Source organism: Syngnathus scovelli, chromosome 10 (genome assembly GCF_024217435.2).
Source record: "Syngnathus scovelli strain Florida chromosome 10, RoL_Ssco_1.2, whole genome shotgun sequence".
In the NCBI taxonomy this organism is placed as follows: domain Eukaryota; kingdom Metazoa; phylum Chordata; class Actinopteri; order Syngnathiformes; family Syngnathidae; genus Syngnathus; species Syngnathus scovelli.
The window spans coordinates 6,995,810-7,007,846 of NC_090856.1; the positions used below are offsets into that span (position 1 = coordinate 6,995,810).

The window sequence follows — 12,037 nt, forward strand, 5'->3', positions numbered from 1 at the left end:
CAACATTGGCTTGATCATTTTGGATTGGAAAACCACATCACAACAAACCGATTTTAGGAATGTGCAAAAAAAAAAAAAAGGGATGGAAGCATGTCATAGACATTTCAGCAAGATACTTGAGAATTGTTTTAATTTGTAGAGAATTTAGATGTGCGATATCCGCACGGTGTGGCTCCAATCAGATCATATTTGAAATGTGATATGTGAAAAGGGCCCTCAGGAAGTGGCAACCATGACAATCACCTTGAGGCAATTTGGCTTGGAGTGTCAGCAGCCGCCAATTACCTGCCGTGGCTTGCTCGTCAGGAGCCACAATGGCCTTGGTGTCATTCGGCAGCCTCTGAAGAGAGGAGATGAGAAGACCTATGATCTCGACCGTGATCCCGTCTAGATTGTCAGTAGACACAGTCACAGACATGAAAGAGAGGACTTTGGCCCCATCTTTCATCTCGTGTGTTTCTGACAATGGACGAGCCCATAAGTGAGACGCAGACGGTTGTTCCACTCTGATTGGCATCATTCATTCCAGCTTGGCCAAGAATCATGGACAGTGTGATGAATGGAGCGCCCACATAAACCAAAAGACACGAACGTGCTCTGTAGAAGAAGCAAGTGAACACGTATTACATATTTCATCCATTGCAACCTTTCGGTATTTGGTCAGCGAAAGTGAAACGCAAATGTCACTTGAAATTATGTCATGTGCACTAGTCATTCTTTCACCTCTGTTTCTCTCCCTTCCTTGACTCCTCCCCCTTTGCTTCATCCTGATCTCCCATTCCTCCCCCCCTCCCTCGCTGTTTCCGTAGTCGGATACGGAGTTCTGGGATAAGATGCAAGCAGAGTGGGAGGAACTGGCTCGGCGAAACTGGCTGACGGAGAATGAGCAAGCCCAGATTCCCTCCACGGTCTCTCCTCATGAGAAGGTCAATATTGTCTCTGATTTGTAGTCAGGCTCAGATCAATAAGTGTAGGAAATATGACATTTTTTATTAATAATACTGACAGATTAAACAAAGCAGTGAGGAATTTTCCACGAGAGGTTTTCGCATTTATTGCGATATTAATATAATCATCAGCATTTGCGCAAGCAATTAAGTGTGCAATAAAGTATGCACACAATTCATAACAATATAAGTTTGTGCAAAGTGGGTCCAAAATGATTCTATTTTTTATGCCGTCTATTCAACACAAACTTCTGTTTGCTTCTGTTTGAAGAGAAACACATTGGAATTTATTCATGGAAATTGTTTGTGTTGAATAGATCCATTACCTTGGCTTGCAGAACCTCAACTTTCCGTTTCTGATTTTCAAATCACCTCACTACAATGTTTCTTAACCTGTGTGTGCTTTCCTTTACACACAAGTCAACATTTGAGACTTGAAGTTTCAGGGAAAAACAGAGTAGAAAAAAAAAACTGTGCTGCATAATTTGTAAACATCACCTTTTGCTATCCTTTGGAATATTTGTGCAGTCTTTGACAAGGTAAAAGAAACATATTTGTAACCTCACATTTGGACTGAAAATTGATGCGGCATGCCTCACTATGAAATGGTAGAACTATATCAACTTTTCTAATCAGCAATGAAAGATTAGGGTCATAAGTAAAAAAGTGATTTCTTCTTGTCTGTGATTTCTGTGGGCTAAAGTTTTCAACAGAAGTTTACACAACTGAATTTTACTGTGTTCCTCAATCCAATCATTATGCTGTATATTCCAAAATGCCACCTGAGCATCTGTGTGGTATAAATAATACAAGCGAATATGTTTCTCGGCACAGCTCATCACCCATGAGTTGACCTTCCCATACGGGGAAGTCTTTAGAGAGCCGACTTGCGGGACCTCTTGATTGATCCCAGCGCAGAGCAAGTTCTTTCAAAGTCATCTTGCTCTGAGGCAGCCGTAAACACGCTGGGGTAATCACAGTTGGATAATTCAAAGTTTAACATTTAAAGAGAACGGGGGGAAAAAACCTCAGGGAGCCCAGTCCGCCAAGTGTTAACGATCGATTCCTTGCATCCGAGGGCCACTGACGTCACCACTGAACTTGTTTTCTGTTGTGTTTTTTTTGTTGTTGTTGTTTTTGCTGACAGGGTTACTACTTCCACACGGATAATCCTTATAAGGACTTGCCTAATGCGTTTGATGAGGGGTTGAAGAAGTCTCGAGAAGGAGACTTGCCAAATGCGGTGCTTATGCTGGAAGCAGCTGTCTTGCAAGACCCTCACGATTCCGAGGTGAATGCAGTCATGAAAACACGCATTGAGGCTGAACGATTTTGAGAAATAATGAAATAATCTATCATATTTATGCTTTACAATGATGATTGCACAGGTCAACTGGACTGTGGCAAGTGCGAACAAAAAGCTCCGACTCGTGCTGAGAGAAACCATAAAGACAAAAATGCCTCAGTGGCAACCAGCTGTGCGAGGCAGATTTTGTTCTCAGAGGACACGGGCTTGAACGCTGATTGCCTAGAATTTCCTCCACCTTCTTGAATTGTTTACTGTAACAAAAAGGCCTACCATATTTTCTGGACTATAAGGCGCACCAAAAAAAAACTTAAAATTTTCTCAAAAGCCGACTGCGCCTTATAGTCCGGTGCGCCTTATATATGGACCAAATTCCTAAATTTAAACTGGCCTGAACTATTATGTCATGAAATCAATCATAAGTGGCCCACTGAAGTCTATGAATCATGAATCTAGACTATGGGTCATTATTTTGTGATTATAAAGTAATTTGTTAAGTCTGAAGTTGAAATAAAAAAGATAAAATGGAGAATGATTTGATTTGGATTAAAAATCTTACATGATGCATTAATGGTGCGCCTTATAGTCCGGTGCGCCTTATATAAGGACAAAGTTTTAAAACGGGCCCTTCATTGAAGGTGCGCCTTATAGTCCGGTGCGCCTTATAGTCCAGAAAATACGGGTACTTGCCTGTACTGACAATTTCCATTTGACCAGTGAGGAAAATCTTTGGTCATTTCATTTTATTCGCCTTCATCTTTTCATACAGTTAGGAGTGACCTCTTTGCAGGTTGAAAGAGCAAAGCCTTTGCATAAAGCCCTTTTGGTATCCCCAAGAATATACAGAAATGTGCCAATTTTTACAGAGGAAGGATAATCCCTCTGTGTATGGAACTAATACGATTCCAAAATTCCACCTGGGGTGCTTAGTCGCTCGTTGCCTCACTCCTAAAACCTCTGAGAAATTATTTCTCTCCTTATTTAAGACAGCAGGACCAAAAAAAAAAAAAAAAAAGACATGCGCAGAGATTAGTTTTAGTATTAACTGGTTATAACATGAGGTTTTACAGAGAGAATTTTATAATCTCACTTTATGGATTTAAAATTAATCAGTCTGCCCTCTAGTGTTTATTTGGGAAACTTACTGAATACTGTATAGCACATATTCAAAGTTTGTATCTATAATCAAGGTTTTTGGGGCAGAATGACAAAGTATTGGTAGACTTTAGGGTTCTCCTCATTATTATATTCTCTCCTTATTGCTTCTCTGCAGGCTTGGCAAGTGCTCGGGACCACTCAGGCCGAAAATGAGAATGAGCAGGCAGCGATTGTCTCTCTACAGAGGTAAATAAATAAACAAATAAAGAAAGAAATAAAATAAACGATGCATCTGTTAATAGTGTCGAAGTAAAATTAGCAACACAGTTCAAATATTTCATTCAGTGTAAACTTTTCTTTGCAATCGAACACCAAAAAAATTTTACTTTCCCAAGTAAACGTGATTACTCAAGAGACTGTTTTTGCACTTAATCTCGCAGACAGTTATTAGTCAAATATGAGTCGCTTCAGTCCACATTGTGTTGTTACATAACAACTGCCATCTGTCTGCGCAATATTTTGGTATGAAGTCAGATTAGATATTTTACCTGGCTTTAGTCCTGTTGGAGCCCCCACTGGCAGCACTTTGGATGCTACACATAAAATAATTATTCTGTTTGTACATTTTTAAATTTACTTCAAAGCAATTAAATTTGTTTCTGTACTTATTATTAAAAAAAAAAGATAATTTGTGTGCAAGGGGATTTGAGTGTTCTGACTTCAATTTTATGTAACCCTCACCTTTAACACACTGGGGGGAAATAATTTACTATGAGATTAACAGAGATTAAGACTGGCACATGAGTTTATCTTGCTAAATCTTAGTTTTGGCTTCTCTCTTATTCTAAACTAATCCATGACGTACATCCAAAACAACTCTGCTTTATCTGTTTTACTCTGTCACAAACAACAACACTTTCTATGCACGCTAATCCAAAAATAGATCTACGCATGCAATTTCACCCGCTTCCTGTCTTCATTCAGGTGTTTGGAGCTCCACCCCAACAATCTCACGGCCCTCATGGCCTTGGCGGTGAGTCTGACCAACACGGGTATGCGTTACGAAGCCTGCGAGGCTTTGCTCCGCTGGCTGCGGCACAATCCGAAATACAAACACCTCCTGAAAGGCAAAAACCAACTTGCGGGATCCCCAAACTCCCAGCGCAGGATGTCCCATGCGCCCAACGTTGGCAGGCATGAAAGGTAAACAAAATGATGGGCTGTTATGTTTTGGAGTGTAGGTTCACTTTTTAATGTTTTTTTTTTTATCACGTGTTCTACAAGCTCATTTATTTTACTCTGACATTCATTAAGTGCTTCAAAGCACTAGAACTCGCCAGCTCTGTGAGCCAGGGCTGGTGCTGGCATTCTTTCACTATCTTGACAAGTGTGCCCTCTTCGCCAGACCACTCTCAATCCCTGCTTTAGGGGGAGACGCTTCTATCGTAAGCTTTTAAAATGAAGGTTTTAAGCTTTGAACATCAGATAAAAAAAGGCTTAATTCTTCTCCCGAGGAAAAGAAACACTCTATCAAATCATTAATCATCTAGTCAAAGTGAAGAGATACAGGTACCTCCCAATTACTGTGATGTTCCCGCTAATCCATGTGGAATCTTCCCTATTCTCTTTTTTCTTCTGCTCACTCCATCTTTCTCCTTTAACCCTGCTGGTTAACCGCTCTTGGCAATTATCCACTCCATCTCCCAAGCATTTGTAATGCCCGACCTCATCTGGGAAAAAAAATGACCTTCAATGACAAGAAGGGATTATTTGTTTTCTTCCAACAACACTGTCACTGCCGCCCTAACGCTGATGTAAACATGACCACAGCTCCGTGCTACCCGAGGTCAAGGAACTCTTCTTGGAGGCAGTCCAGCACAACTCGGACACCGTTGACCCGGACTTGCAGACGGGCCTCGGGGTGCTTTACAACCTCAGCAGCGAGTTCAACAAGGCGGTGGATGCTTTCAACAGGGCCTTGTCAGTGCGGCCTGAGGTATTGCCGCTACACAAACTCAGTCACTTGAGGAAAGACAGAAATGTGACTTTAGATAGGTGCTACTCTAGCCCATATTTGGCTTTTTATGTTAAATTCAATGTCTCCACTCAGAATACATTATTGGAATTTATTTGTAAGGTTTAGTATTACCGTATTTTTTGCACTTTAAGGCGCACCTAAAAACCTTCAATATTGTAGAAAGTCGACGGTGCGCCTTATAATCAGGTGCGCCTTATATGTGGATCAATATTGAGCCACTACAGCAGGCGTGTCCAAAGTCCGGCCTGCACGTCAAATGTATATATCTTATATATGGACAAAGTTTTAAAATGGGCCATTCATTGAAGGTGCGCCTTATAATACGGTGCGCCTTATAGTGTGGAAAATACGGTAGTCAACAATGTATTCAAAGCACCCCCTCTACAGTCACACATTTTTTGTTTTGTTTTCAAATGTTGTTAGAATATCAGGGCATCAAGATGATGCCAGAGATTAGACGGAAAGAAGCTGAGTATTTCCATTTAGAAAGTGAACATTTTCAGAGAGACTCTCGCAAACATGGAAGCAGATATTTGAAAAGCTGACCTTCAAACTACAAAAGAAAATGATTTGCACAGAAGCATCTATAGAGAGAACTCCTCTCTCACTTTTGTACACATACACATGCAAAGGTAAAATGTCATGTTCACACAAAGGTGAAGATGTCATCAAAGCATTAAATCAGCATAATTCTTACAGCATGTGACACAAAGTGTTCATCTCTCATTCACATACTAAAACAGAGACAAAAACATCAATGTGTGTGACGATTCGCAAACTTTATCGATGTCTCTGTATCCCCTTGATGCAAATGAGCATCTGTCCTCCCCTACCATGTCCCAGGTCGGCATGAACATTACTCACCGTTAAATCCAACCTCCCAAATTTGACTTGGTAATATCTGCCCCCCTGCTGCAAAACTAACTGAACACAAAGGAAGATAATTATATCCCCACTGCAAGGCTCAACCTTAGATAAAGGGCCCCTGTACTGCCGTTGACCATGACCTCTGCATGCATACATGTGTGTGTGTGCGTGTGTGTGTGTGCGTGCCTCCAGGTGGCAAACAAGCACAAGGACACCCTGAGTGATGTAACTGAGCTCTCCTTAAATTACCCTTGTTAGTTGAGCCAGGAGCTGAAGTTCACATTTTGTCACTTTTTCATCGCAAAAAAACAGGCCACTTATTTTGTTGCAAAGCAGATAATTCAGTTCTAAGAGCTTAAAAGATTTTTATTTGACCCAGGATTACTTGCTGTGGAACCGGCTAGGGGCCACTCTGGCAAATGGAGACCGAAGCGAGGAGGCGGTGGAGGCGTATACAAGAGCTTTGGAGCTGCAGCCAGGATTTATCAGGTCTCGCTATAACCTGGGAATCAGCTGCATTAACCTCGGAGCACACAGGTGAGTGAGTGCAATTACTATTTCGGGGGGTTGGGGGGAGTTCAAATGAGACAACTTCTATAGAAGTAATCAAATATGACCACACTCATCGACTATATGTTCAGATCGTTATTAAAAACACAACACAGACTCAGGAGTGACCACACTGAAGGTCCAGCCCAACAGAACAATAAAAACATAGACGCAGATAATATTGACCACGTTATGGCTTGGAGAATCAAACGTCATCATGTTGAGACAGCCCAATTAAACTAGAGTGAATGCATTTATTTCCCCAGAGAAGCGGCCAGCAACTTCCTGACGGCCCTCAGCCTTCAACGGAAAAGCCAGAGTCGACAGCAGTCCCACCAGGTCATGTCCGGAAACATCTGGGCCGCTCTCAGGATAGCTTTGTCCATGATGGACCAGCCTGAACTCTTCCAGGCTGCAAACATCGGTGACCTGGATCTTCTCATGAAAGCCTTTAACTTAGACATATGAGGAATAGTAAGGTAGTGACAACTGCAGTTCCTCCTCTTTCGTCTAGCCAGTAGCTCAAAGCCCAAAGCGGACACATCAGAATGCATCAGATGTAAGGCTGGAGATTTTCCGTTTCTTTTTATGCACGTCGTCCACCCCAATTAACTTGGAGCTGTTCTGAGGACAGGTTCTTCCAAGTGACTGCTTTGTGACGGATTTGCACAGCACCCCGAAGAGCACAAGGGTGGGCGAAGATTGTACGAGCAATGCCTTAGAGAATTTTGTCAATTAAAAACGGGCTCAGTCATTGGAACAGAGCTGAACCGGGAGTGATCTCACAGAAGGAACGTCATGTACAGTTTGCTGTTTGCACACAACTGACGAGATTTTGGGAAAACAAAGCTTTCGCTCAGAAAGACTCACGGGTGGATTCAGTGAGCAAATGAAAACAACTGCACCATATATCCTGAAGTTCACATTTCTCTTGCCGGCTTGGAATAATGCTCCCGCATGACTTTTCAAAATGTTTCCCTTTTTGCACTTGAGACAAACCGGTAACCTCCTCAGTCCAAGTGGAATGTGCAAGCCAGGTTGTGTTAAGCCTTACTCAAAAGCATGCCGACAAGATTTATTGATACTATTTTTATGGCAACACAAAAACACTAAGCCATTGGATCCTATATATTATATTACCAGACCAGTTTCACTTTCTTTGATTTATTGCTATCTTCTGACTTGGATTCTGTCTTTCTCATTTGCCTGAAACTTTTTTTTTTTTTTTTTTTTAATCTTTGCTCAATTTAATGTAATGATGATCCTAAGAACTTTTCTGCTGAGCATCAAATTTGGAGGAAAAAAAATTCTGTGTTTCAGCTTCTAAACCTTTAAACTTTGTCTTTATCTTCAGGCATCATCCAACCTTTCCAAGCAGTGCAGTTCAGGTTTAGGTTTGGAGGTGGAACTGCTTGGTGGGAATCATTTTAGTTAAAAAAAATAGCATGGTTATGAATCCAGAAAAGTCATATACCCGACATTCCATGTCCTCTGCAGCACTATTGTTTGAAAGTCACTCTGTGACTTTTATTTTCAATCAAATGGACTAAATAATAACCTTCCATCTGCCTTCCTTTACGTTTAGCCCAACACTTGGCTATTTAACAGGCGTGGCAGCGACCCTGCCAAGCTGAAGATGTGGACGTCTGATTCTATGCAAAAGGTCATATTTCATGTTTATCAGACCTTAGAAAAATGCTAAGAATGCTAGTATCAGGGGAAGCCAGAGCCCAGTTATTATTCTTTCCAATCATACAGCAGTGTGGTCGTGGGTTGAATAAGGACAAGGATTTCATTAGGAAATCGGTGCGAGACAACGACAGGAGATAAACCCAAATCGGAAGATAAACGCAACACAATTTATTTTGTAGTGCCACGTTGTGTTACATGGCAGTGTCATCTTTGTCCTTGTTTGCACCAAAAATATCAGAATTACGTCACAACCGTACTGCTGATTTTCTGTTTGAAATCATGCGGGCTACCTTTTGTCAAAGAACAGGAAATTTCACTAATAACATTGTAATAATAACATCAGTTAACTTTCATGGCAGTAAAAAGTGACGCCTGTGTTTTGTTTTTTTTTGCTCGCACCAGCTTCTTTGCTCAACATTGAACTAAAAATTAAAACCTAAATATCTGTTTTGCTTCTTAAAATGTTTAACTTTACTTTTTTTTGATGCAGCGACGCCAGCCCTCACTGCCAATGTTGAGTGAACATTTTTTCTACATCCTGCAAATTCACTTAAACTAGTTTTGTTGTGCAGCTGCGTTTGAACGTACGTAATAATAGTCTTTTGAACATACAGATAAAGTCATTGGAGTAGATTGATAAAGTTCTCTGAACGTATTTGATAAAGCCATTCAAGCGTATTGGTATAACATAGACTAAAAGCTAAAACTTTTTTCCCCATATTGCAACATATTTTTCCCATGATGCCGTGGGCTTTCGTGTAATTGCCAATGTTATTTATTTATTTATTTATCTATTTATTTATTAGTGCTGAGGTGGTTTTAATAAAACTATTTTAAAGTATTTCAATTCTGACTTTACTAACTTGAGGACACGCCATATATTCTGTGCATGCTGCTACAGCATATACAGCCAAAACAAGTCAGGTGCGGAAAGTAGTTTGTGTGTGAAGAAAAAAAAATGATGGTCAGGCGAGACCACCAGAGAGGGTTTTATGATCCCCCAAAAATATTTTGTCATGTTTTTTTTCCACCCACTGTCCTTGTTACTTCAATGTTACACTTAAATGAGGCCACATGGCAGAATGGCTTTGGATGAGTCTTTTGTGCCTCTGCGTCACAGCTGGCCACCAGATCTGTTTGTTTTCACTGGCCTCCTCCACACTGTCCTAAATGCTGACATTGCCAGGTGCCCACACGACCGCCAGGCTTGTTGGACAAAGCAGGACCGGTACAAGCCTCCAAATAACTTTTTTTTCTTCAATAGACAGTAGTCATTTAGAAACACCACCTGTTCATGCAACTGTGTATCAAAACTAAAACAATGATGTCGGTTTCCAAATGTACAAAATCCTAAATCTAGTTTTCTGATAGAGGTTTGCAGGCCTCTACTGTTTTTGCTTGAAATGAAGAAATTATTTTTTTAAAGAAACCTTCGATGGCATACTGTATTGCATTGAGTGTCGGTAGAAGCGACTCGTTGAAGCCTCTCAGGTGAATTATCATAAAGCATGCTCCTGAGAAACAAAACGAGCTTGAGCGCATGCCGGATTCTTTTACATTGAGTTTGTATGCATGGGCAACGTGGAACTGCTTTCTTTTAGTCCGAGTAACAGCATATATGACATTTCATTGAGATATGTTTGCAATTTAAAAACTGCACCCTTGACAAAAAAGTGCATATACATACATCTATATACTGTAAAATGCTTTGGTTAGAATGAAACAGCTAGTGAACAAAACAAAACACTATGAAGCTCACTAGTATGTTATTACATCACAGATGTGTTGTTAGGGAATTTTAGAATTACCGTATGACTTGACTACTGGTAGTTTTTTACGAACCCCAACCATTAGAGCGACATAGTATCTCCTCAAATATGTTTTAATCCTTGAAATTATTCATGATTATTAATTAATAAGTAAACTCTTGCAATTTGGCCCAAATATTTCATTTGGGTATGAATCCAAATCCTTTATTTTTTTTGTCCTCCTTTCATTACCATTAGATGTGCAATTTGATATTGTTGCAAAATTGATTCAATTTCACAACCATTTTATCTCACTGACCCATTTACCCATGTGATGAATTAGTCACCAAATTATTGGGCTAGATTTAATTCAATAATCATTATCTTGCCTTATGATTATCAAAATAAAACTATAAATGTGCCTCAACATCTTTCAAGTTCTTCTAAGTTTTTGTCAAAGGTATAAATGGTTGGGGTTTGTAAGACTTATCGGTATTTTTTACTTCACTGAAGTGTACAAAAGTCATTTTTGTATTTTGTTGAGCTATGCATCTGACATGTATGAAGGACATTGAAATGATACGCTTTAATCAATAATACGCTTTAAACAATCCATTTAGTTCAACACTGTAATGCATATTACTCTCCCTGTATAATCACAATGACCGCATTAGAACCTTTAAAATGAACATTATGAAAGTAATCTTTTCAAAATAAACTGTTGTGATACAAATTCCATACGGATGTGCCTTTGTGTTCTTGAAGAAAAAATTGCAAATAAGCGATTGGGGTGAGAGTTGATCAATATTCAACTCACTTGTTTTCATGCAAATTTATGTCAAACACTGGCCAACAAAGGACAAGAGTGGACAAAGTGTTGTTTATTAAATTACCCAAACATCGTAAGTAAATAGTGCCAATGAACATATTGGCATGACTATTCACATACGGCTAAGCCATATCTGGATAAATGCATACATTTCAAAAGTCAAGGTAAAACAATCTCTTAAGGAAAACTGAATTGGCACAAATCTGTTTCCAAAAAAAAGGCAACAGAGAACCACTTGAACATTTAGTTACATGAAAAGAAAGCCCAGTAAAGTATAATCTTACAATGCAAATAACTAAAATGATTAGTGCACATGCTAACAGTGGAGATGAACTAAACCCTATTTTGAACAACAGCTGGAAGGGAAAGCTCAGACAGAATGTACACGCACGTTAACATAATCGGCTGCTTGGAGATTAACAGAATATTACATGACGACAGAAGCTAAGAAGACATTCATCACTCGACACCTTGGAGATGACGTCACCGGGCGGCCACTGATCCACGTGACAACCAACCATATGACACAGTGAGTGGGAAATGCCAGACTTGCATAGAGATGCTTGATCAGTTCCTCACTGCCGGGGGAATTACCCAGATTTTTACGTTGAGATGGACTGCATTTAAACTTGCTCATGGACTTTGTAGGCACGGCTTTATTGAAGGGAAGCACTGCTGAAATCTTATATTGGCCCTGAAGGAGAGATGTCAGTAACCTGAGATGCTATACTGACTGATATTGTGATAATTGGCTTTCCTCTTGGGAAATATGAATATCAAGTTTTGAATATGACTGGAGGCTAAAAATCAGCAGAACTCGCTTTAAGGATGAGACACTTTCCTTGAGGGGGCCAAGGACAACACTTTTTTTTTTAACAAATCTTGCAAAATCTTGAAAAAAACGGTGAGAAAAAAAATGACTGTATGCTCCCCCACAAATTCCTGGAAAATCGGAAAGTCAAA

General features: G+C 40.0%; 1 protein-coding gene across 3 annotated transcripts in view; it reads left to right on the plus strand.

Moving 5' to 3' along the window:
- pex5la (peroxisomal biogenesis factor 5-like a) overlaps positions 1-10,983 on the plus strand; it is a 46,510-nt gene extending 35,527 nt beyond the window's left edge. For all 3 annotated transcript variants that reach the window (XM_049721650.2, XM_049721659.2, XM_049721669.2), the window contains 7 exons: positions 810-926; positions 2,095-2,238; positions 3,527-3,597; positions 4,336-4,554; positions 5,182-5,347; positions 6,636-6,793; positions 7,072-10,983. In XM_049721650.2, the coding sequence (XP_049577607.1) occupies positions 810-926; positions 2,095-2,238; positions 3,527-3,597; positions 4,336-4,554; positions 5,182-5,347; positions 6,636-6,793; positions 7,072-7,273 (1,077 nt within the window). In that variant the 3' untranslated portion in view covers positions 7,274-10,983. The remainder of the gene's footprint in view (positions 1-809; positions 927-2,094; positions 2,239-3,526; positions 3,598-4,335; positions 4,555-5,181; positions 5,348-6,635; positions 6,794-7,071) is intronic.
- Positions 10,984-12,037: the final 1,054 nt, after the last annotated feature.